Source organism: Lithobates pipiens, unplaced genomic scaffold (assembly GCF_037356315.1).
Source record: "Lithobates pipiens isolate NorthernLeopardFrog02 unplaced genomic scaffold, aLitPip1_a1.2 Scaffold_18, whole genome shotgun sequence".
Classification (NCBI taxonomy): Eukaryota; Metazoa; Chordata; class Amphibia; order Anura; family Ranidae; genus Lithobates; species Lithobates pipiens.
Window position 1 is genome coordinate 60372339 of NW_027507758.1, and position 27750 is coordinate 60400088.

The 27750-nt window shown below is 43.5% G+C and overlaps 1 protein-coding gene across 1 annotated transcript in view; it reads right to left on the bottom strand.

Moving 5' to 3' along the window:
- KCNH1 (potassium voltage-gated channel subfamily H member 1) overlaps positions 1 to 27750 on the bottom strand; it is a 563287-nt gene that overhangs the window by 485549 nt on the left and 49988 nt on the right. The window contains exons 2-5 of the mRNA XM_077485723.1: positions 24236 to 24359; positions 20634 to 20740; positions 17054 to 17182; positions 4788 to 4906 (exon numbers count right to left, since the gene is read on the bottom strand). Coding sequence (XP_077341849.1) covers positions 4788 to 4906; positions 17054 to 17182; positions 20634 to 20740; positions 24236 to 24359 — 479 coding nt within the window. The remainder of the gene's footprint in view (positions 1 to 4787; positions 4907 to 17053; positions 17183 to 20633; positions 20741 to 24235; positions 24360 to 27750) is intronic.

The following is a 27750-nucleotide window of genomic DNA, read 5'->3' on the forward strand; positions in this document are numbered from 1 at the left end:
GGGATTCAGAACGTTCAGGCAGACTTTCTTTCCCGGATACTTCTGGACAACAACGAGTGGTCTCTCCACGAGGAAGTGTTCAACTGGATCCTGACAATGGGGCTCTCCCCGGAAGTCGACCTGTTTGCCTCCCCTTGCAACAAAAAACTGGAGAAGTATTATTCAAGGTACAGGGATCCTCAAGCCTACGGGGTGGATGCCTTGACAGAGAAATGGTGGTTCTACAAGGCCTATGCCTTTCCCCCAACTCCTATTATTCATCAGTTCCTGAGGAGACTCAGGTCAGAGTCAGCAGAAGTGATAGCCATAATTCCCTATTGGCCCAACAGACCCTGGTTTCCGCTTCTGATGCTCCTCAGTGTCAGGGATCCAATTCCTTTACCATCCAGGCCAGACCTTCTGTCCCAAGGGTCGAGATTACATCCTTGCCCGGATCACCTGCGCCTAAAGGCTTGGTTTTTGAAAGGGGACGGTTGAAGGCTTTAGGCTGTCCTGAAGAAGTCATTCCCACTCTTCTTAGTGCTCGAAGAAGCAGTACTAACCGGGTATATGAGAGAATTTGGGCGAAGTTTGCAGATCACTTGTCTTCAAGGTCCAGTTCCTGTAATACCCTGACAGTCCGGGACGTCTTAAGCTTCTTGCAATCAGGATTGGATATCTCCCTTTCGGTTAGTTCTCTCCGGGTCCAGGTTTCAGCAATTTCAGCTTTTTCTGGAGTCGCATGGGCCAATCATCCCTTGGTCCAACAATTCTTCAAAGGAGCAGTCAGGCTTAGGCCACAAAGGAAGCCTAGATTCCCCAAATGGGACCTTCCATTGGTTCTAGATTTCTTCTCTCAACTTGACAGAACGCTCTCAATCAGAGAATTAACCCTTAAAACCTCTTTTCTGGTAGCCATAACTTCGGCGAAGAGAATCTCCAAAATTCAGTCTCTAGGTACAAAGGAACCTTTTCTCACCTTCTTTCCAGATAGGGTGGTCCTAATTCCGATGTTGGGGACAAATCCCAAGGTGACCTCTGTTTTCCATGAAAACCAGGAAATCACTCTTCCTACCTTCAATTCTGCTGGAAGTCAAGATCCACATCCACTCGATTTGGGAGTTACTCTAAAACAATATCTGGATATTACAGCTTCTTTTCGTCAATCTGACTTCCTCTTCGTACTATTTAACGGGAAAAGTAGAGGCGCCAAGGCCTCCGTTAGATCCATCGCTGCTTGGGTGGTTCAGGCAATTCAATGGGCTTATAGAGAGAAGGGCTTGGCTCCTCCTGAGGCGGTTACAGCTCACTCTACCAGAAGTCTCTCAACCTCATGGGCGGCTTCGCGCCACGTTGCACCTGATGTAATCTGCAGAGCGGCCTCCTGGTCTTCTATTCATACTTTCATGTCTCACTATTGTGTTGAGCCAGCGTCTTTATCCTCTGTTGATTTTGGTTTGAAAGTCCTGTCGGCCGACAGTGTTAAATAAATCTTTTGTTCAGCATTTTTGCCCACCCGGGTGTGTTTGGCGAGTTATTTCCCACGTTGCTGCCATGGAGTCTGTCAGGAAAATGGAAAATTCCTATCAAAATACTTACCGTAATTTTCCTTTCCTGATGGACTCCATGGCAGCAGGAGTTCCCTCCCAAATGGCTGGAGTAGGCTAGTTACCGAACACGGCCAGGGGCAGGGAGCAAAGATTTATGGGAGTAGTGTCCTATGGGTAGTGGAGGCGGGACTTAACCCACACGTTGCTGCCATGGAGTCCATCAGGAAAGGAAAATTACGGTAAGTATTTTGATAGGAATTTTCCATTTTTTAATTCATTTCTACTATTCCAATCAAACTCCCCCATTCATCCAGGTCTCCATGCTTTATTTTGTTGAGAAATCACTTTGAAAAACACCTCCTAGCATTTCTAGCCACAGCCATCTTGAGTAAGGGCAGATGACTCATTCAGCCTTTACTTCCTGGAATCCATCTGACTTTAGTTTAGGATTGCAGGCAGGAGGGTGTGAAGGGGGACTTGTGATTAGCTGACTGTTGACACCAAATTTTCAAGCTCCCGCCCCCAATTCTTCTTGGATAGGGCAGGGACCGACCTGCTGCCAGTTGTTTGCCTTCGCCAAAATGTGTCCAAGGCCAGAGGCCTTCCCATGACATTCCTGGCCATTAACCTTTATATTCACAAGAAATGAATGTCCACCCAAAAGGTATAGTTTCTGCACTTTACTGTTAATTATTAAAGATGGCAGTGACAAATCACATCACACAGATACTATCTGGAGTCAATTCGCCAATCATTAATAGTGGATAGACCATAGAAATCAATATGTGAAAGTCGCACTTTGCACATCACTGATAAGCCATCTCACTTTGGTGTCTCTCTCACTCCCCAAAGTCATTAGTATGCACTCAGGGGGCACTGACTTGCCCATTAGACTTCATGCATCCAGCTCATGACTCTCTGCACGTGGTTCCAGAGGCAGGACTGCGGCGGCTGTTCCTCTAGTTTCTGTACATTTCTCCTAGGACCTCTGGGTGGATTAGCACTCATGACAGAGAATAGCCTGGCCTAAAAGGCCCACTCCCAGTCCGCTTAGACCAAGTTTTGTGTGCCAGAACGACTACAGTTGGCTTTTCTTGGTGTAGCCCATAGCTCCCAACTGTCCCTGATTTTGAGGGACTGTCCCTCATTCGGAACAAAGTCCCTCTGTCCTCCTCATTTCTCCCTCATTTTCGCCTGATCTATTGTATACAGTTGTAAATAAATGTACTAGTAATCTTTCAAAAAGTGTTTTCCATTGCTATACCTTTCATCCAAATTCTAAATTGTTGCTGTTGTAAATTTCAAAAGCCAGTATAAAGGAATAGTAGTGGTAAAAAAAAAAGCACTTGTGTTTTTAACTAGTAATTTAGGGTGGCATGACAGGGGGGTGTGCCCTAAACATACATACTTTTGCTAATAGGTGTCCCTCATTCCCATCTCAAAACGTTGGGAGGTATGGGGTAGCCCAATCTCACCCTGACCTTCTGACATGACCAGAGCCCTTGCAGTAGTGACTACTTTTGCAGGTGTGTGGGGTGTTTGGCTCCTATACCCCAAGTCACAAGGCTTCTCCTCTCCTGGCATATATTTTAGTGCCAACTTTTTTGAGATGGGAACGATAGACACCTATTAGCAAAAGTATGTAGGCATAGGACACACACCCTGCCACGCCCCCCTTAAAGGAAAATTATACAAAAACAATTATTAGTTAAACCCACAAGTTTTTGTTTTTTTTACCACTACTATTCCTTTATATTGGCTTTTGAAATTTACAAATTCAGACATTTAGAAATCAGATGAAAGGTTTAGCGCTGGGAAACTCTTTTTGAAAGATAAAAAGTGCATTTTATATACAACTATATAAATCAGACCAAAATGAGGGACAAATGAGGAGGAAAGAGGGAAAGAGGGACTTTGTTTCAAATCAGGGACAGTTGGGAGCTATGCTAAGTCCACCCATACCATCACTACAGGAAGGCTTTGTCTAAAAGGGGACCCAACACCCACTTACATATTTCCTTATTATACATTATGTTGGGACAGAGCCAAAAAATGCCCATGGGATGTATGACATAATTTTGACCTAGGCCAAAAACCAGGAAGCAATTGAAGAAAAGCAAAAAAAAAAACAAAAAAACAAGTAAATATAATATACCTTCCTATCTAGTTAATAATGCTAGTAGCATAAGGTTCAGAAATAGTTAATACTGATTGAGAGCGTTTAGTTCCACTTTAAGCATTCCATTGTGATACAATCTTGCAAATGTGGTAATACACAGATGTGGTAATTCAGACTGTATCATATATGAAATGATTGCTTTTGCCCATAGTTCCACTTTAAGGCTGGCTTTATAGCTATGTGTTGTGATTACTAGGGTTGCATCTTTGACTGATATTTTACCAGAGTAGCCAGCAAGAGTTGTTGCTAATGTAATAATAGGAGAAAAAAAACCCAATAGGTCATTTTTATTTTGCCAGAACCCTATCAGTAATGCATGGTAAAATGTTTTACTACATACTACCACAACATGTAGTAACAGTGCTGGGACAAGGTCATTCAAGTTCCCAGGGCAAAGATGCCAAACTGCCCAGCCTTGTACCAGAAGAAAAGCGCCCCCATCCCTACAGTAAACCATTGTGCCCAGGGCAGCCGTCCCTCCTGCCCCCCCATCCTGGCCCTGTGCGATAATGCAAGCCACAGGGGAAACCTGTAGAAGCATCACTTTCTAGATAGTCTGGCTACATAAAAGACACCTTTCCGCTTTTTCCCCTCAGCATAAGAGCTTGTTCACCCGCACACATTTATGCATTTTTCTGTACTGCTCCTCATCTCTCGACGTCTCCCTGCATTGTTATGGAATGGAATGGAATTTCACTTTGTGACACTCCTATAAAAAAAAGGGGGGTGGGGTTCCTGGCCCTTTCCATAAATTGCACACATGTGAACGTGATCCATAGGAAACCATGTTAAATGGACTGTAGTGTGTTTCTGCAAGACTGAAAACACACTAAGAAATGCAGAGGTGTAAACCAGGCCTTATAGTAAATGCATTGCACTACAGTGTAGGGGGTGCAGTATAGGGGGAGTCCTGGTGCAAGGACTGCCCCATACAGCTATACCTTTGGCTCCACCAATATGTATCCAAACATTTTACAGGGTGCTAGTGACAACTGACACATACAGCAAAATATTGGCTTGGCCCACAACATGTCTATCTTGAAAGAAAAAAGCAGTGTACAACATTAGCTATGCATTACCTCAGCAAGCCTGGAGTGTTTGTGTACATTCTCTCCTTTATGGACGGTGGGAGCGAGCTGTTGTAAGACCCCTCTGCTGCTTGTCAGAGCTCTTGTTAAACGTGCTAGTTTCCCCCAGCCTAATAAAATAAAATAAAAATATATATATAATATAGACATTATACAAAGTTTATAGTCACTTGTATCTTACATATATCAAAAAAATGTGCATGTCATTTACATATATGAGGAGCTGTGCTAATCTTTGCTTAAAAAAAAAAAAATTGTAATTCTATATACATAGGGAAAGAGCCACAGCTCTGCCTTACTAAATGACAAGATCTGAAAAATTCTTCTAAACAGGGCAGCCATACACTGATCGGAGTCTGGCCAATCTCTGTTGAACCAGATGAATTCAGATCAGTGTATGGCGAGCTTCACTTTAAAGTAGAACTATAGGCAAAACAGTTTTTTTTTTTTTTCATTTTAGCTAGAGCAAGGGAGGTTTATGACCCCTGTCTGATTTTTTTTTTTTGGCCATCTGTGTCTCATTGCAGAGATTTCCTCTCACTTCCTTTCCCATAATCAAACAAACATTCTGCAATTTAAGGGGATTCCTTGGCGACTCCCAGGTCACCAGAACTAGTTTCCCCATTGGATGAATTACCCTCTATTACTTTTCTTGGATCAACCCAAAATGTGGGTTTTTGATTTACTTTCACTTTCAATTAAAATGGTAAACAGGACATATAGAGAGGGTGTCTCTCTAATGGGGGGACACAGACAGGAATAAAAACTGACAGGTGTTGTAATCTCTCACCACTCTGTCCAAAACGGAAAAAAAAGTTTTGCCTTTAGTTGTACTTTAAAGGGGTTGTAAAAGTTTGTGTTTATTCACCTTAATGCATCCTATGCATTAACTTGCAAAAACACCTGGCAGTGACCCCCAGCCCCCCCCCCCTTTACTTACCTGAACCCTCAAATGCATCCCGTTTCTCGGCTAGGGGGTTCTCGGCTGTTGATTGTATAGATTGATAGCAGAGCAGCCATTGGCCGCCAGGGGCGTGGCAGAGTCCTGCATTCGGCGTCTATGGACACCGAATGCTGGAATTGGGAGCACGCCCGCAAGGTAACCCCCTGGGAGAGAGCTTCTCCCAGGGGGTTATCTAATGTGGGGAGGAGTCGGGAGAGCCGCCGAGGGACCCCAGAAGACCAGGTTCAGGGCCACTGTGTGCAAAACGAGCTGCACAGTGGAGGTAAGTATGACATGTTTGTTATTTTAAAAAAAAAAGGAACCTTTAGCATCACTTTAAGGCAGTATTAGACCCCAAAACAAACATTCATTATACTGCAGCTCTTATAATAAAGTGTATACATTTTCTTTATAAAATGATATACATAAAGTGCTGAAGAAAATGCATAAAATTGTATACATATAGTGCATAAAAAAATATTTCAGAATGCATGAAGAACATTCATAAAGCTAAAAACACAAAGTGCATCCATATATTGAGCGAACCAGAACACATAAACTTGTAAAAGCACCACTTACTGTAAGTAAAAAAAACCGAAACGTGCCTTATGTTAATTAAATATATCAACAGTCCAATAAATGTCTGAAATGATATCCACTGAAGGATTCCAATAGTAGTGCTTCTCAGTACAGCAGTAAAGTACGTGGTGCATCCACTTATGCAAATCCTCCACCACTATGCCAAAGGATATTAGCCTAATAAAACATTCCAGCCTTACAGAGCCTCCACAGTCTCCTCTTTAATATGGGTAGCATGCAGTGAAAAATTCATCCAGTATGGCCAGGGGCAGAGTCCTCTCTCACAGCGGCATCTCAGCAAAGTCGAGGCTTGGAGCCGGAGGTCAGGAACAGGAAGTGACATCTTAAATGTCATTAACATGTCACTTCCTGTTCCCAACCTCTGGCTGCAAGCCTAGGTTTTGGTGAGATGCTGCTGTGTCTCCGAGAGAGAACTCTGCCACTGGCCATATAGGATAAATCGCGGGAAACCACACCGTGTGAATCTTGTCGTCTGAAAGAAGCTCCTGATCTGCACTGCGTTTTTTGGTGCCATTAAAATGAATGGCATCTGAAATTCGTGCGATTTTGCATTTTAGCAAAGCATTTTTTGCATTCACATCTGGGCCATTCTGTCCGCGATTCAAAATGCCCAGATGTGAATGCAGCCTTACTTGCCAGATCAATAGATGAAAATAGAGGGAACAAAGGCTAAAAAAAGAAAACAGATGCAGCCATCACACCTAATGATTGGTAAGCTGCTATATACTACATTTTTTTGTTTTGGGTTTAATACCACAATAACTAGTGATGGACGAACTTCCGACGGGACGTTTCGCGAACGCGAAACGCGAACGGGCACAAACGTTCGCGAAAACGACCGTTCGCCGCGGGCTCCATTGACTTCAATGGGAGGCGAATTTCGCAAACCTTTAGGTCGAATTTGCGGCCACGGGGTAATTATTAGGGGGTAGCACGTAGTCCCACCACCTGGACAATAGCATAATACATGTATGAGGTGAATTTGGGATCGATAACTACAAGCATTTTTTTTTTATTTGGGAAATTGTTCTGACAATTCAGGACTATGGAGCTAATGAAGGCAATGGAGGAGAGGGAAGGTCAGGGACCAGGGTAGGCAAACAAGAGGGTGCAGGAGATACAGAGCACTGACAGCAGCACCGTAATACAGAGCACTGACATCAGCACCGTGACATACAGCGCTGACAGCAGCTCCGTGACATACAGCGCTGACAGCAGCTCCGTGACATACAGCGCTGACAGCAGCTCCGTGACATACAGCGCTGACAGCAGCTCCGTGACATACAGCGCTGACAGCAGCTCCGTGACATACAGCGCTGACAGCAGCACCGTGACATACAGCGCTGACAGCAGCTCCGTGACATACAGCGCTGACAGCAGCTCCGTGACATACAGCGCTGACAGCAGCTCCGTGACATACAGCACTGACAGCAGCTCCGTGACATACAGCGCTGACAGCAGCTCCGTGACATACAGCGCTGACAGCAGCACCGTGACATACAGCGCTGACAGCAGCTCCGTGACATACAGCGCTGACAGCAGCTCCGTGACATACAGCGCTGACAGCAGCTCCGTGACATACAGCACTGACAGCAGCTCCGTGACATACAGCGCTGACAGCAGCTCCGTGACATACAGCGCTGACAGCAGCACCGTGACATACAGCGCTGACAGCAGCTCCGTGACATACAGCGCTGACAGCAGCTCCGTGACATACAGCGCTGACAGCAGCTCCGTGACATACAGCGCTGACAGCAGCTCCGTGACATACAGCGCTGACAGCAGCTCCGTGACATACAGCGCTGACAGCAGCTCCGTGACATACAGCGCTGACAGCAGCTCCGTGACATACAGCGCTGACAGCAGCTCCGTGACATACAGCGCTGACAGCAGCACCGTAAGCAGCCCCAGGAGGAAGTCAGCACAGCACAGGGATGGTGTGATCCCCTCATAATAAGAACCCCCAGGAGGAAGTCAGCACAGCACAGGGATGGTGGGAGCCCCTCATAATAAGAACCCCCAGGAGGAAGTCAGCACAGCACAGGGATGGTGGGAGCCCCTCATAATAAGAACACCCAGGAGGAAGTCAGCACAGCACAGGGATGGTGGGAACCCCTCATAATAAGCAGCCCCAGTAGAAATATGACACCGCTCAACCTCTTCAAAGAGGAGGGTAGGGGCATATAGTACGGTGTGCTTTTTTGGGTCAGGGAAGTGAGCCAAATGAATTAAGAAGGTCTGTGTGCTTGATTCCAAAAATTGTTTATAGACATATACATGGTCTACTGATCACATGTGTTGAATTCCTCCGAGATCCATGCCTCATTCATTTTTAGAAATGTGAGGTAGTTAACACTGTCGTGAGCTAGGCGAGTACGCTTATCGGTCACAATCCCCCCTGCTGCGCTGAACGTCCTTTCGGACAGGACACTGGATGAGGGGCAAGCCAACAGTTCGATTGCAAATTGGGCAAGCTCTGGCCAGAGGTCAAGCCTGCCCACCCAGTAGTCTAGGGGTTCATCACTCCTCAGAGCGTCCACATCGGCCGTTAACCCAATGTAGTCGGACACCTGACGGTCTAGGCGTTCCCTGATGCTGGATCCGGATGACACCTGTCGATGGGTCGGCTGAAAGAATGACCTCATATCCGAAGTCACCAACACATCTTCAAACCGGCCTCTTCTTGCAGGCGCTGTTGGATTGGTACCCGCAAATCCTTCTCTGGGAGTGGGAATTGCTCCTCTGCCAGCGCACGCAAAAGCAGAATGCAGCATTTCTCGAAGCAAGGCCTGGAAGTGCTGCATTCTGACAGCCCTCTGCGACGGCGGTAACATTTCCGCCATTTTGTGTTTGTACCGGGGATCTAAGTACGTTGCCACCCAGTACTGGTCCTTGACCCTCATGCTTTTTATACGGGGGTCCCTATTAAAACACTGGAGCATGAAGGCCCCCATTTGCACTCAAGCGGAAGGTATGTGGTGGTGGTGGTGTTGTTGGTGGTAGTGTCTTTGGGGGTGCACATAGCAGAGAGTGAAGAAGAGGGTGCAGATCGAGAGGATGAGGAGGGTGCAGAAGAATAAGGCTGAGTGAGCCACTCAACCAAGTCTGGTGCGTCCTTTAAAGTAATTGAACGCACCTTCTGCAACTTCCCACTTTGGCTCAAGGCTGTTGCTCCTGCCCTACCCCTACCACCCCTGCGGAAGGGCCTGCCTCTTCCTCTGCCTGTCATTTTTTAAATCACCCTGTGACAAAACTCTTAGTCCCTATACCGCTGAAGGACTGCTGCAGTATAGGGCAGCGGTCAGCAGTAGTGCACGTCAACCCTATGTATTGTGGACCGATAGCGGTCCTTACAGAACAGCAGACTGTACTGCACTCAGGCCTATGTACCGTAGCACCCTATACCAAGTTACCAGTCCTTATAAAAACTTTTGTGGACCAAGCAGGTTGTGTGTTAGTGATTAGCAGACTGTACGTCAGTCCCTATACCAATGAAGGACTGCTGCAGTATAGGGCAGCGGTCAGCAGTAGTGCACGGCAACCCTATGTATTGTGGACCGATAGCGGTCCTTACAGAACAGCAGACTGTACTGCACTCAGGCCTATGTACCGTAGCACCCTATACCAAGTTACCAGTCCTTATAAGAACTTTTGTGGACCAAGCAGGTTGTGTGTTAGTGATTAGCAGACTGTACGTCAGTCCCTATACCAATGAAGGACTGCTGCAGTATAGGGCAGCGGTCAGCAGTAGTGCACGTCAACCCTATGTATTGTGGACCGATAGCGGTCCTTACAGAACAGCAGACTGTACTGCACTCAGGCCTATGTACCGTAGCACCCTATACCAAGTTACCAGTCCTTATAAAAACTTTTGTGGACCAAGCAGGTTGTGTGTTAGTGATTAGCAGACTGTACGTCAGTCCCTATACCAATGAAGGACTGCTGCAGTATAGGGCAGCGGTCAGCAGTAGTGCACGGCAACCCTATGTATTGTGGACCGATAGCGGTCCTTACAGAACAGCAGACTGTAACGCACTCAGGCCTATGTACCGTAGCACCCTATACCAAGTTACCAGTCCTTATAAGAACTTTTGTGGACCAAGCAGGTTGTGTGTTAGTGATTAGCAGACTGTACGTCAGTCCCTATACCAATGAAGGACTGCTGCAGTATAGGGCAGCGGTCAGCAGTAGTGCACGGCAACCCTATGTATTGTGGACCGATAGCGGTCCTTACAGAACAGCAGACTGTACTGCACTCAGGCCTATGTACCGTAGCACCCTATACCAAGTTACCAGTCCTTATAAGAACTTTTGTGGACCAAGCAGGTTGTGTGTTAGTGTTTAGCAGACTGTGCGTCAGTCCCTATACCGCTGAAGGACTGCTGCAGTATAGGGCAGCGGTCAGCAGTAGTGCACGGCAACCCTATGTATTGTGGACCGATAGCGGTCCTTACAGAACAGCAGACTGTAACGCACTCAGGCCTATGTACCGTAGCACCCTATACCAAGTTACCAGTCCTTATAAGAACTTTTGTGGACCAAGCAGGTTGTGTGTTAGTGATTAGCAGACTGTACGTCAGTCCCTATACCAATGAAGGACTGCTGCAGTATAGGGCAGCGGTCAGCAGTAGTGCACGGCAACCCTATGTATTGTGGACCGATAGCGGTCCTTACAGAACAGCAGACTGTAACGCACTCAGGCCTATGTACCGTAGCACCCTATACCAAGTTACCAGTCCTTATAAGAACTTTTGTGGACCAAGCAGGTTGTGTGTTAGTGATTAGCAGACTGTACGTCAGTCCCTATACCAATGAAGGACTGCTGCAGTATAGGGCAGCGGTCAGCAGTAGTGCACGGCAACCCTATGTATTGTGGACCGATAGCGGTCCTTACAGAACAGCAGACTGTACTGCACTCAGGCCTATGTACCGTAGCACCCTATACCAAGTTACCAGTCCTTATAAGAACTTTTGTGGACCAAGCAGGTTGTGTGTTAGTGTTTAGCAGACTGTGCGTCAGTCCCTATACCGCTGAAGGACTGCTGCAGTATAGGGCAGCGGTCAGCAGTAGTGCACGGCAACCCTATGTATTGTGGACCGATAGCGGTCCTTACAGAACAGCAGACTGTAACGCACTCAGGCCTATGTACCGTAGCACCCTATACCAAGTTACCAGTCCTTATAAGAACTTTTGTGGACCAAGCAGGTTGTGTGTTAGTGATTAGCAGACTGTACGTCAGTCCCTATACCAATGAAGGACTGCTGCAGTATAGGGCAGCGGTCAGCAGTAGTGCACGGCAACCCTATGTATTGTGGACCGATAGCGGTCCTTACAGAACAGCAGACTGTAACGCACTCAGGCCTATGTACCGTAGCACCCTATACCAAGTTACCAGTCCTTATAAGAACTTTTGTGGACCAAGCAGGTTGTGTGTTAGTGTTTAGCAGACTGTGCGTCAGTCCCTATACCGCTGAAGGACTGCTGCAGTATAGGGCAGCGGTCAGCAGTAGTGCACGTCAACCCTATGTATTGTGGACCGATAGCGGTCCTTACAGAACAGCAGACTGTAACGCACTCAGGCCTATGTACCGTAGCACCCTATACCAAGTTACCAGTCCTTATAAGAACTTTTGTGGACCAAGCAGGTTGTGTATTAGTGTTTAGCAGACTGTGCGTCAGTCCCTATACCGCTGAAGGACTGCTGCAGTATAGGGCAGCGGTCAGCAGTAGTGCACGGCAACCCTATCTATTGTGGACCGATAGCGGTCCTTACAGAACAGCAGACTGTACCGCACCCAAGCCTATGTACCGTAGCACCCTAGACAGACCAAGTTACCAGTCCTTATAAGAACTTTTGTGGAACAAGTGAGTTGTGAATGATTAGCAGACTGCAGCAGAAGGGCAGCAGTCAAGTATAATATTCTTTCTATATTTGGAAGAAAGAATATTATACGTGTACAAGCCTATTACCGTACCACTGATACCAGTCCTGAAAAGAACCTTTGTGGAACTAATAGTAACAGCAAGTCTTTAAAATTATCCTCACTGCCTGACACACTGCTTCCTGCCTGTCCCTATACAAATTGGCAAAAAAGAGTAGGCTGGAACGATTAGCTGGAATAGCTCTTTTGTGGACCTGATAGTAACAGCTAATGATGATGATGATGATGATGATGAAGAAAGACTAATCTGGCTGAGCTGTCCCTAAAATAGCAGCATACAGCGCTCTGTCCCTTTATCTAAACTGACAAAAGAAACTCAGGCTGCTGACCTAACACCTATACCAGTCCTGAAAAGAACTTTTGTGTACCAAATAGCTAGCGTTTTCTCTGTCCCTACTCCACACAGGATCCTTTCCCTACAGTGACAGAAGAAAGAATGTAAAATGGCCACCGGATCGGGTGTATTTATAGGTTAGGGGGAATGTCCAAGTGTCCATGAGCTGTCATGTCTCAATTGGTTGTCCTGTAACACATGATAAACGTGTCACGAAAGGTTAAAGTTCTTGTATACATTAAACACGTAAGTCCGCCGGGGCGAACGACGGAAAAAGGCGTTCGAACCCGCGGACGGCGAAAGTCGGAAATTCGCCGCGAAACGACCGCCGGGCGAACCGTTCGGCCATCACTAACAATAACTATTTGAAACTATTTTATGCATTTTTATCCTTCTCAACAAATAATATTTGGTTGAGGCAAGGTTTGGGTTGAAGGAAAAGGAAAAGTAGCTTTGAAAAAAGGCAGAGTGGGTTTAAATGACATTCCTGCAGTTTAATTTGTCATGGTCCCTGCAATGAGGGTAGTGGCAGAGACGTGTCCTTTGCTTATGTATTCTGCTAAAAGATGTCCCTTTTCTCCATCTCAGTTGTTGGGAATTGTAGAACTGGGCAAGACAAGATGCATGGGGGCTGATTAACTAAAGCCAAACAGACCTTGCATTCTGCAAGTGCAGTTGTTCCAGAGCTTAGAAAAAGAGATAAAGCTTAATTTTCCAAAGAATACCGAATCACACACAAGGAAAAGAAAAAAAAGCATTTTTGCTTGCACGTGATTGGATAATGGAAATTAGCGAATCTTCCCCTCATTTACTAAGCTCTGGAGCAAATGCCCTTGCAAAGTCCAACGTTACTTGCAAAGTATACAGTCTATTCAACTTTAGTAAATCAACCCCATTGGATATTTGGACCTCCCTTGGAATTATATAATAGGAGATGTATCTCAGAACTGAACTCTTTATATTGGCCAACAGAGGATATCAATCTGTAACAAACTGCTGTCTAATTAACTCCATTAGAAGAAGTACACCTTATCTAAAGGTAAGAAACACTGCTTTCTGCAAACAAAATCATAGAACATTATGAGTGAAGCCATTACTGCCAGGACTGAATCTCGATAATGGAAGAGATAAAATGTCACAAATGGCTTTTTATCAGCAGCACAGGTCACAATAGCAGGAGCCATGTAGACAGACCCTCTGAATAAAAAGGTGTCACGTTTGCTTTTTGGAGCTCTGTAACGCAGGAGTGTCAAACTCAGATGGAACAGCAGACCAAATTAAGAGGACTAATGCCGCGTACGCACGATCAGACTTTCCGGCAGACTTAGTCTGGTGGACCGGAATCCGTCAGACAATCAGATCGTGTGTGGGCTCCAGCAGACTTTTTTTTCCCCAAAAGTCAGACGGACCTAGAAATAAAACATGTTTCAAATCTATCCGACGGACTAAAAATGGGGAAAACCGTTCGTCTGCGTGCTAGTCCGACGGACCTGATATGACGCAAGTGCAGCTATTGGCTACTGGCTATTGAACTTCCTTGTTTAGTCCTGTTTACATCATCACGTTCAAAACGAACTGACTTTCAAATGGATTTAGTCCGGTCGTGTGTGGCCAAGTCCATTTGTTCACAAAGTCCGTCGGACCTCCACCGAAAGTCTGTCGGGAAGACCGTTGTCCCTAGTCCGTTGAAAAGTCCGGTCGTGTGTACGCGGCATAAATCAGGTGACTGCATTATGGGGTTGATTTACTAAAGGCAACTAGACTGCAGTTGCTCCAGAGCTTAGTAAATGAGGTGAAGCTGTACTTTGCAAAGAATACCCAATCACATGCAAGGAAAATACATTTTTTGGTGCACATGATTGGATGATGAAGGTCAGCAGAGCTTCTGCATACAGTATTTACTAAGTTCTGGACAAACTGCACTTGCAGGGTGCACAATTTATTTTCCCTTTGGTAAATCAACCCCTATGTCTACTTAGGGACAGTTATGGGTTTATGTACTAAAACTGGAGAGTGCAAAATTAAGCTTTTACAAAAAAAACTCGAAGCTGATTGGTTTTTGCAGCACCAGATGTTGCACTCTCCAGTTTTAGTAAATTATACCCATTATGTCTAATGAAGGACGTAATTACTTAAGTTCAGAAAAAGATTACGGCACTTCGGATATTCGCTCTATAGTAATAACCATGTTGAATCCCAGAGGAAGGAATCAATATTTTTCCTGAAGTATTTAGCTGGAAACTGATGTAAGGGAGTGTACCTTGTCAACTGGAGAACAGCTGGGGGCATTCATTCTTTCTCAAACCCATGAGGACTGCAGAGACGGAACAAGAGGGCTGTGTGCGGCCCATAATACACCAGTCTGATGTGCCTGGTGTAGGATTACTGGCAGTGGCAATAATGGGAGTAGATTGATAAAATCTTACATGACTGTATTGTACTCTTGGTGTGGAGAGAACCATACAAAAGGTTCTCATGGTCAGTTTGACAAACTGGCTACATAATATTTTAGTGGTTGGCTTTATTGTTCTTGATTTCCAACTACATAGAGTCTTATGCTGGCCATGTGATATTACAATCTGGTTCTGCAATTTCTTTGTAATACATGTTTATTGGTAAATTAGGACAGATTACACGGAGATTGTATAGTCAGGTTGTGACATGGGCAATCCTCTTTTTTTCCCCATTTGATCTAGTTGAGCCTTTCCTGTATGTTTCTGTATCCCAGAACAGTGGTCTCCAAACTGCAACCTGTGGGCCAAATGTGGCTCTTTGCTTTGCTTCACCCGACCCTTAGAGTGCTATTCTTCCTAATGACACCAACAAGGTGTCACCTTTCCTTCCACTGACACCAACAGTGGAGAACCATTCCTCTTGCTGACACCAACGATGGGGTATTTTTTCTTCCACTGACACTAATGATGCGGCACTATTCCTCCCACAGACATCAGCAATGGGGCAAAATTCCTCCCACTGATATAAATAATTAGGCACTATTTCTTCCACTAATACCAATGATGAAACTGTATTACTCCCACTGACACCAATGATGGGGCACTATTCCTCCCACTAATACCAATGATAAGGCACTATTCTTCCTTCTACTGACTACAGACACTAATACCAATGATGGAGGATTATTCCTTCCACTGATACCAATGATGGGGGATTATTCCTTCCACTAATACCAATGATGGGGCACTATTCCCCCCACTAACAACAATGAGGGGGCACTATTCCTCCCACTAATACCAATGATGGGGCACTATTGCTGCCATTAATATCAATGACGGGGCACTATTCCTCCCACTAACAACAATGATGGGGCACTATTCCTCCCACTAATACCAGTGATGGGGCACTATTCCTCCAACTAATACCAGTGATGGGGCACTATTCTACCTTCTACTGACTACAGGCACTATGTGATTATTTTTCTCACTGATGCTGGGACATTTTCTACTCCCACTGGCCACTCTGACCCCCCCTAAATTCTGATGGACAGTAATCTGGCCCTTTGTTTAGAAAGTTTGGAGAACCCTGTCCTAGAACAAAGTAGTTTATTTCCCTTCCACTCACATCTATTCTAAAGCTGGCCATGCACTTTGATTTTTTAATGATTAGTGGGGTCAAAGTAGTATTCACTTTCTACTGTAGACAGAAGAAAATTCAAAGAACTAGGATGGATTTTTTTATTATAGATCAAACAGAATTCTAATTGGTTTTTGTTTATAATCACTTTATAATTTCAAAAAATGATCAAACTATTGGGGCACCCAAATAAAGAGCACTTATTGGTTTAGATCTACTTTACCAAGATCTAAATTGTGACGTATAATTACCATAGTAAATGCAATCTTTCCCTTGCTTTCTCTGTAATCTGTATGGGTTGTATGGCTGCCAAAAGTTTGGTAGCGACATCTTTAAGCATGAGCAGCAAAATGTTTAGATCTTTATAAAGCCTTTAGATGGTGGATAAATAAATGCATTTGTGTGTATGTTTTATTTTTATTTTTTTACTTAACCCACAAAATTTATAATGCGTTTTTCATTGATTTTTTTTCCGCAAGCTGCAGTGTCATTTGACCTCTGACCTCCACACTGAATAACCTTCAATCAGTATCATGTCATGTTGATGCCTTTACAACAAAACGCTGAGTGGTAAAAATATGTAGATAGAAATCAAGAGAAAGCCTCTTTATTTGCATACATTGATTATCTCAGTGAGAGGCAGGGTGCAGCACAAGCTGACGGCAGCAGTGATGTGAGGTGAGCCCGAAATAGTTCCTTTATTCCAAAAATGTAAAATGTGACAGCAAAGATCTACGGCTTATGTAACTCGAAATCATCATTTCTGGAGCGCTGCTGAAAGATGAGCCCCCATAAGTCCCTACCACAGGTCTTCAAACGTAAAGATATAAGATGAGTAATACTAACCCTTCGTTGAATCATCTTCGATTGGTTGCTTAAAGGCTGTGATGTCACTAAAAGTGCAAAGAAACAATACCACTTTGTCCTGTTCATTCCGGATAGGAGCGATCTTCACAAAGAACCACACCGGCGTCCCTGCAACAGAAAAGTGAATGTTATAAACGTTGGACTGAGCTGCCCGCTAAGAGTTAGGATTGTTTTTTTTCTAACCATTAGTAGATCAACTCAAGCTTTGTTTTTATCTGCAGTGACAAGAAAATTAGAATGGAAATTTTTCTCGAGTGAATGAATTTCTAATGCCCAGTACATACAATCGGACTTCCCACCAACAAAGCCTTGTTGGCTCAAATTTGTCTTGACTACACACTGCTCACACAAATGTTGGCCAACAATTCCAAATGTGGGAACGCAGTGACGTACAAGACGTACGACGAGCCGAGAAAAAGAAAGTTCAATAGCAAGTGCGGCTCCTTCTGCTTGATTGTGAGCATGCGTGAACTTTTATGCAACGGGCTTGTGTACACCTGAGAACCTGCTAGCAAACATTTGTTGGCAGAAAGTCCAACAGCAAATGTTCGATGGAGCATACACACGGTCGGACTTTCCGGTAACAAGCTCACATGCAATATTTCCCTTCGGAAAATCCGATCATGTGTATGCAGCATAACAGTGAAAAACCAGAAAAAAAGGACACAAACCTTTTTATTGAAGTAATAAAACAGATGTATGCTTACAGACAGCTGCATATAACAAGCCCAACAGAATATTCAACAATCCATGCTATCAGATCTGCTGCACATGTTGCAGTCTCAGGAAGTTGTCACCAAGACCTGTACAGCTGACGCGTTTCAAGTGAAAAGTCCCCTCTTCATCAGAGCCAAATCTGCTTGTGATATGCAGCTGTATGTGAGTATACATCTATGTTATTACTTCAATACAAAAGGTTTACAAAGGTAAAGCACTAGGCTGGTGCGCAGTGGCAGCTGGGAGTATATTTTTTTTTGGGGGGGGGTGGCTGTGGGTGCATTGTCACCCCCCAAAAAAAATACCACCAGCTGCCACTTACAAGATATTGGTGTGGCTCAGGGTTACCGATTTTGGTACTGAAAATTCACCCCAAGCCACACTCGGGAATACCGCTATTTATTATTACATGAATTGCATATTCCATAAGTGATTTAGCTGGTGTGGAGGAAGGAGAGAAGCAGTGAGGTATTTAATATCAGAGAGCCTACTGTGATCCCCATGGCCCCCCTTGAAAGCTATTGATTGGAAAGTGGAAAGTAGCATGCCGAATGTGGAACAAATGGAATCACAGCTGAAGGAAAGCAAAGGAATTGGTGGAGGTGATCACATAATATCAGGTGATCACATAATATCAATATGTGGTTTTTGTTTGGTAAAGACAATTCACTCCAAAATAAAATTTTTAAAGCAAAAAAAAATATTTTGAAAAACAAATATATACATTTTCTTAAGACTCTTCCAAGGAATTTTTGTTCACAATTCTATCCATCTACAGCCAGATTAAAGTGTTACTAAACCCTGGAGCATGCATTCACTATATCTGGTTTCTCACAGTATACAGAACATGCAATAGTTTTAGTAAATATAAGCTGCTAAAAAAATTCTAATCAGCAGTACATAGCAGTCTTGCGAATTTTGGGTTTCATCGACACCGATACTAATATCGGTGCCTATAGTGAGTATTTGCCCGAGTACTTCTACTCGGGCAAATGCCCCCGATGCCTAATCCGATATCTTTGCATGAAGAGGCGGCCGCAATCGCTCATGGAAGTCAGTGGGCAGAACGGAGACTGAGACCTGGTAGCAGAGAGCGAGCCATGGCAACAGCGGAAGGTAGGCTGGCCGGGGCAGGGGTGTGGGTCGCAGCCGCATGTGCCGTCAGGATCGGTGACCTGGGCTTGTAATATTCGTTAACGGAAGTGACGGCCCGTGTCTCCGTCAAAGATTGAACACCCATCTTGGTACACCCTGCACTCGGCCGCAGTAAGCCTGCAGTCACAAGGCGGCAGTGGACATCATGTTACACCCAGCCCATATAGTTCACTAACTATATGAACTAGGTGTAACAAGATGTTCGCTGCTGCCTTCTGACTGTAGGCTTTCAGTGGCCCGAGTGCAGGGTGTACCAAGATGGGCATCGCAGCACTTGTATACTCAAGTTGCAAAATCCTTCAAGTTTGAACTGTTATTGCCTCTCATCATTAATTTATCATGCCAGCAATTGCCAATGCAATCAGTGCTGCATTTCAGTGTCACTGCCTGCCCATCAGTTCCACCAATCATTGCCCATAAGTGCCACCCATCAGTGCCCATAAGTGCCACCTATCAGTGCTACTGTCACATAACATTTAAAAAAAAGTATCGGTAATCGGTATCGGCCTATACTTGAAAAAAGAGAAGAGTTTTCATTCTGTCTGGCTGTCCTACAAGGCTGCAGGACCCCTGACCCTCTGTCTGGACAGTGCTGATTGGCCCTGTGCTGATCACATGCACGTCCCCAAGAAAAAAAAAACTCTCTAGCAATACACACCAACTGTGCATGTGCAGCTTGTCCCCTAGCTTCTGTTCTATCAGGAGATGGTTTGGGGACCGTGGAAGAAAGGGCAGATCAGAGAAGACAGGACCAAACAGCCTTTTTACACAATGCAGAGGATTAACTCCTCAGGTTCCACAGTGTGTATAACGAGCATGCTTTACTGCATATATCAGACTGATTTTACTTTTGTGGGTTTAGTAACACTTTATCTAAATATAATTTTTATGTACTGCATCTCTCTGAATGGGGGGTTAAAAATCTAAGCCAGTAGGCTCAGCTGTATGCACATGTGCTGAAATGGAACATGTTCACCAAAAAATGTGATTGATAACCTCATCAGTGCCCTGCAGCTGTCCCCGATCCAGCAACATATCGGCTATGAAACCTTGGGTCAAAACACTTGCATGCATTCAGTAATCTCCATTCACTATTATGGAGAGCTCGTACCCTGGAATACAAATTTACCATTGTATTGAACGGAAGGTGGCTTGCATGGTGGGGGAGGGGGGCAGTCACAGAAGGCTTTGACTACATTGGTGCTGCCAGCAAATATCTTGCCGGATTGGGGACTAGTAAATATAAAAAAGGAAGGGGTACCTGTAGGCAGAAGGGTGGTAACAAGATGAGTGGCACTTCACTTAATGTGTTATATTTAAGGGCTGTGAGCAGAGCATCACGGACCTAAAATTTTAATAGTTTATTAAAACCGAATAGACAGATCCATGTGCTTATAAGAACATCTGCACCTCAGCTGAACCCTCATTCCATGAATGCAAATAGATGACGAGGAGCAGATCTCCGAACCAGCAGACGATAATGAACAGAGGTGATTTGGCAATTTACCAATCACGCAGAACTCATTGTTCTTTAATGATCACTGCAGCACTGAATAAAGCATTGGAGTAGAAAACAGTACAATTATATTATCTGTCGTGTAACAACACAAAAGAGCGAGTAAAAAAAAGAAAAACCATAGAGCCCAATACATGTAAAGAGGAAGACGGTCTTAGTAAACGCACTTACTGTTCTTTTTATACATTAAAATTTCGAAGGAATTTACATCATAATTTTCACACGTTTGCCGGACTTTTTCAATGGTCTCTTTGTCAGTCAACTCCCCATACATAAAGCTGTAATAAAAATGTAAAACTTTAAATAATATTAGTGAAAGGATAAAGTTAAATCTGCTTATATTTTTCCTTCCCTGGTTCCTCTTTTCCCTCCTCATCAACATGGTGCTGATATTTTTAAATAAAACCTTTTCCTTTTAATTAGATATCTTTTTTTAAGACACAGTGACAAAGATCCGTCTTTAATATTGATTGGACCCTGGGCAAACATTTTTTTGGGCCCTCCCAAATTCATTTATCAACTATTTGCAGGCAGTGCGGGCTCAAGGGGCAGCAGCTTTGGGCCTCACAACAATGACTGGGCCCGGGGCAGCTTCCCCTTTTGCCCTGTGTTAAAGATGGCCCTGCGGTGACATGATGACTGGGTCTGTGTATTTCTCTATGCAAAGAGGCAGATCATATTAGTAAGAGGTGTCAGCAGGGTGGTGTACATAGCTTACCTAAAACATCCCAGAACTCAGTTTCAGTACTTATTCTCTGGTTAGAGGGAAGAGCCCAGAAATGTTGGTTTTACAGCCGACTACTGGGAACCAGATTTAGGGATCATAGTGGCGTTCCACTGAGTGAGGATTTACTGTCTTTCTTGACTTTTAGGGTTTCTGGAATATCTCAGCTATACCTGTGCAAAAGGTGCCAGAAATTCTGGCAAATGCATTTTTATATTGTATTTCTGAATTTAAAGTGTTACTAAACCCAGGACCCTGCATTCACTATATCTGGTCTCCTACAGTACACAGAAAATGGAAATGCAATTATTTTAGTAAATATAAACTACTAAATACCGTTTCTCAATAGTAGTATATAGCAGTCTTGTGACTTCTATCAGTGCCTGGTTAAAGCTTGTAGGAGGAGTTTTCATTCTCCTCTGACTGTCCTATAAGGTTGCAGGACCCCTGCCCCTCTCTCTGGACAGTGCTGATTGGCCATGTGCTGATCACATGCATGCTCCCAAGAAAAAAGAAAAATTTGCTAGCAATACACACCAAACTGAGCATGTGCAGCTTGCCCCAAGACTCTGTTCTATCAGCAGATAGATTGGGGACAGTGGAAGAAGGTGAGGATCAGAGAAGACAGGATCAAACAGCATTTTTACACAATGCAGAGGATTAACCCCTTAGATTCCACAGGCAGTATAACAAGCATGCTTTACTGCATATACAGACTGATTTTAATGTTGTAGGTTTATTAATACTTTAAGTGTCTTTCCCATTGAGTTACTGTACTTAAATCCTCACTCTAAGCTAAAACTCTCAATCTCCTCTAACCCATCCGCTATGCATTTTTCCCCTTTTCCTTGTGAATCCAGATATAGTCACCTAACAATCCCAGAGTGGGGCTTTAAGGAAGAATTCCAGGTATGGATTTTTTTTTAATAAAAAGCTTGGACCAATGTAACTATGTATATACCAGACCTCTGGGATACCCACGGAAGCTGGAAATCACTGAAGTAGACATCACTATGCCAGTGATTGCCACTTGCTTCTGGGTCTCATGCTAAGTGGCTTTGGGACCCAGTAGGTCCACTGCTGGGCATTCATTTCTCTATGAATGCAAAGGATTCTCTGATTGGATGAGGTGGGGAGCCTGATGTCACCACCCTGCCTTGGCCAATCAGAGAATGCTTTGCATTCACAGAGAAAATGTTAATTGTTTCCTGAATGGCAACTGTGCCTAGTGTTTGACCACCTTGGTTAAGAATGCAGCAAGGCAGCTGTTCGGGACCTGGAAGCCAGCGGAGATCACAGTAGTAACAGTGTCTACTAAAGAAATTTCCAGCTTCTAATGGGATTTCACAAGTTTGGTCCAAGCTAGACCTATGTAACTATATAAAAATATCCATATCTGGAATTCACCTTTATATCCAGTCTCAGATAGATATTTAAAATACTACTAAAGGCAAAACTTTTTTTATTTTTTATTTTGGATAGAGTGGAGAGGGATTAGAACACCTGGCAGTTTTTATTGTTCTCTGTACCACCATTAGGGAGATTCACCCTCTCTATTTGTCTTGTTCACCGTTATTATTCAAAGTGAAAGTAAAAGAAAATCCCATATCTTGGGTTGTCCCCAGAAAAGTGATAGAGGGAAAATCTTCCAATGGTGACACTAGTTCTGGTGACCTGGTGGTCCCCAAGAGACTCCCTTAAATTTCAGGGATTTCCTTTCACTTCCTGTTTGGCTATGGGACAGGAAGTAAAGGTAAATTTCTCCAATGGGCCAAAGATGGCAAAAATAAACCTTAGTGCGGTTATAACCTTCTCTTATGCCCCATACACACAGTCAGACATTCCAATGACAAAATCCTTCTGATTTTTTATGACAGATTTTGGCCCAAACTTGTCTTGCATACACACGGTCACACAAAGTTGTGGGAAAATCCGAGTGTTCAGAACGCGGTGACATAGAACACGTACGACGGGACTATAAATGGGCCAGTAGCCAATAGCTTTCCTCTCGTAATTTATTCTGAGCATGCGTGGCACTTTGTCCGTCAGAATTGTCTACACACAATCGGAATTTAAACAATCGGATTTTGTTGTCGGAAAATTTTAGATCCAGCTCTCAGGGCATTACTCTATCCAAAATGAAAAAAATTTTTTGCCTATAGTTCTACTATAAATTATAATCCGAGACTTTATTCTTAAACACTTAGAATAGGACAGTCTACTGATCAGGAATAGATAATAGATTTGTTCTATTATTCATCTTTTTCTCCCTCTTTGTGGGCAAGGCAGCCCATGCACCAGTGGGTTGAATGAAAAAAAAAACTGCCCTGATTCCCCCCCATTCACATATTTGAGTTGGATGGGGGAATAGTTCCCGTTGAAAGCTATTGTATTCTTACCAAGGGGAGACTTTCCCGCTTTCTGAATACATTGATCGGTGCAACCCGTTATAGCCTGCGGCACTGATCAAGCCAAGAAAAGGGTAGTTATTCAGAAGTCAATCAGTAGATCAACTTCTGTACAACCACAGTGCATAAATGACCGGCTTAAAACCTATATTCTGCAGTTACAAGCCCCCGCAGCATATAAAAGACACTTTGAGCTACTTTAGAATAATTTAAAAAAAAGTGACTCTTCTAAGTGCAGAAAAATGTAATAAATAAATAAAAAATAACCTTTGCAATTTGACAATTTTGTACACACGTTCCTTCTACTACAGCAGTCAATAATGACTGCTATCATGATTGATCTCAGGTAGGAGATAAAACAGCCTCTATGGGACTTACAGTTGACTTTCAGAGCAAAAGTGTCACCTTTTGAAGGACAGAACCCAGAGAATTAATGGAACCAACTTCTACCAAACTGCTTTGCAAATGCATGCCAGCAAAAAAAATAATAATATATATAATAATAATAACAAGCCCCTATGTACACAAGCCCTATCTTGGCTCTTCATCTACATTCTACATAAGTACAGTTAACAGCACATTTTTAATGCAATTTCCAGAAATCAATTGTCATAAGAAAAGCCCCACATAATTATTATTACCTGCATGTGCTACTTTTTTGCATAACTTCAGCTCGGTGATATCCCGATAGCTTGCAGAACCCGTCGTTGCTGTAGACAATTGGCCAATCCACTATCTGGGCATTACCCAAGACAAAATTAGTATCTGTTCCAAAAAAACATGAAAAACATTTTACTGGCACAACTATTATCACCACTAGTCATCACCAATGATATCCCTGTGAGCTGAATAATATTATCAGGCTTATATAATGAGGTAGTAATGGGTAATAATGGGTAGTAGTGGATAGTAACTTGTAACAACCAACATGCCATTTATTCTCTTGAGAAAAACTGAATTCTTCTTGATTACTCTTGATCATTGCACATAGTTCTTGCTCTTGGCACTGCGGTGGTAAGGGATAACTGTTCTTTTCATTCTACCGTAATTGCAAAGGTAATATATAGGGGTGTATTGCAAAATTAGTGATATCCTTTTGCAATTTTGTGGTGATAAACTGCCTGGCCTATACTATATGTGTAGGGCTGATGTCTTTGTACATTCTTAGGAGCCATGGATGCCTACCTGGTGCTGAAGGAGGGAAAAGGACAGGAGAAAATAAAAAGAAATAATGGATCCCCTTTTCTTACCTTTAAGTGTGTGCGTATGTGTGTGTGTGTGTGTGGGGGGGGGGGGGGGGGGGAGTTCTCGCTATCTTTATTTATATATATATATATATATATTATATATATTTATTTATTTACGTATTGCAGTTACTTAAATAGCGCCATCAATTTACAGAGCACTTTACATATATATTGTACATTCACATCAGTCCCTGCTCTCAAGGAGCTTACAATCTAAGGCCCCCAACTCACATTCATAAAATGCTGTACACATGCATACAGGAGCAAATTAACCTACCAGCATTTCTTTGGTGTGTGGGAGAAAACACACACAAGCACAGGGAGAACATGCAAACTCCAGGCAGGTAGTGCCGTGGTTGTGATTTGAACCGACAACCCTAGTGCTGATATGTTTCTTCTCCAAATTTTAAGTGTGTTAAGGTGTATTTATACCCCAAACGTTTTTGTTATGTTTTGAATTAATTGGGGAAAGGTTAGAACCCGTCATGTTTTAATTCTATTTAAGGTCCGTTAGAAAGATTTTCACAATCTGTTCCGGGGTCAACCTTTTACCAGACAGTAAGTGGTGGAACAAAACTAGACGGTTTAAATCTCAGCCGGTTCAGTAGGAACCAGCCACGATTCAAAAATGTATGTGGGCAGGCTGAATGTACCAAGTTGATCAACTTGGGTACAAGCAGCCTGCCAGATTCTCTTGCGATTACCTCCAGCATCTATAGCCGCCAGCAATATTCACTGTCTTCTACTGTCAGGGGCAGCTTTTCCCTCCATCTGCCCCCATCCCTCACCCCCCACTGAGAGCAGATAATTGCTCCGCAGGAGGAACTCACCTGTCAGCACTTTCTATTTTGATAGGGGGATTGTGCAAATTTCTTTTGCAGGAAAGAGATTTGCACTGTCTATGGCTGGCCTAAATTAAAAAGTGCAGCGCTTGAAAAAAACTATGATACAGTGTCCAAATTTAAACATTGAATACATCAATGTGTATAAATGTGAAACTATACAAAAATATTCCATATATAATCTATTTAGTGATAATGGTTAAAATAATGACAACAATCCCCGGTGACGTGTTTAGTCTTATCCAGACTGTTCAACAGAGCTTCACAAACATGTCTTTCCAACAATCCAAATGCACTCACCAGAAAGCAATGCTTATAGTTAGATAGTTTCATAGTTAGTAAGGTTGAATAAAGACACCAGTCCATCCAGTTCAACCTGAGTGAGTGTCTACAATTGTCCCTGTACATTGCACACTCACATTGGTCCCTACCCTCACGGAGCCCACAATCCAAGGTATCCATTCATATACTAGGGCCAATTATTTATTTTTTTGGACAGAAGCCAATTAACCTACCTGCATGTCTTTGGATTGTGGGGGGAAACCGGAGTACCTGGAGGAAACCCACGCAGGCACAGGGAAAACATGCAAACTCCGGGCAGGTAGTGTCGTGGTTGGGATTTGAACCAGTGACCCTGGCAGTAAAATGGGCTTAACAGCATCAATGAAGGCCAATGAATCCTTCTGAGCAATCTCTTTAAGGAGATGACCCTCTTGGAGAGGACAGCAACCAGGCTTTTCCACAATTGTTTTGGCTGGTGGTTGAGGTGCATTAGTCAAATTGTACATTTCCAAAAAAGGCATTCAGGAGGAAGCAGGAACACCTGCTGAATACCTGCCAGTAGCTACATAGCCGCACTCTCTAAAGCGACCCGCAATGGACTGCCTTACCGAGGAGGCAGTGAAGCAATCTCTCCAATGGAGCCTCTGATAGCGGGAAAACCTGACAATTGTAAACCTTTCCCACTCTATCCAAAACAGAAAAAAAAAGGTTTTGACTGTAGGTACACTTTAAAGTTTTAATGGAACATTGCACTATTTTTGCCAAATTAATGAAAAATTTCAGGCTCTTTGCAAACCTGTCAGTTCTAAAGGGGCACTCATTTTGCACTTCCCCCAAGTAATGAAAACAATAAGCATGTCTCCTCATTCTTATGAATAATTCAGTCTTAATGGCAGGTCCACATGCATAATTCAGGCACAAATTAGGTGGAACTGAGCATTATTTTAAGACAAAAGCAGAAAACAGAAACTTAATGACAAGAGATGTCCCCAAGTGCCATTATGTCTGACTTTGAAGCAATAATTGTATCACTTCCACCATGCATACTTTCATGACTTTATGCATATTTGTAGATGATCAGTCCTTTTAGATTGAAGGCCATCCCAAAGCCAAGTAGACTGTCATCTAATTATGTAGAAGACAATCAAATGGGCCTACAGATGCTTTGTTATGTGTAGTTTACCTGAACCTCTAATGATTCATGAATGATCCTTTCTGTGTCCACTGAATTAGGCCCATTAAGGCCAGGTTCACACTATTGCAAATTGGATGCGGGTTCTACACATTCAATTCGCAATAGCAGGAGATTTTGACTGGCTCTCTACGGAGCCAGTTCACATAGCTCCGCTGCGGCTCCAGTGCGAATCTGCACATGAGTCCTGTGCATCTTTTTGTCAGTTTCAGGTCCGAAGTCGGACAAAAATTCATCTGAAATCAGACCCGAAATGGTGAATGGGGACGTACTGGACCTCTGCTGTGAGCCGCATGCGAAGATAGTGTGAACCCAGCCTTAATCTCTCTTTTGATGTTTATTTAAACTTAAGCAGCCCTTACATGCAATGATTTTTTATAAATTTACTTTGAATCAATCATCAAGTCCAGACATCAGTAGAAATATTTTAACAGTGTCGACACATTTGGTGTTCATGAAATTTGATAAAAATTCCAATCAGGAACCAATAGAAATGAATACTTTTCTTTTTAAATTTATTTTTAGAATTTACTCTAGTTTTCCATGCTTTAAGAAGATGGATTTGTGAGAAAAAAAAAGAAAAACAACTGACC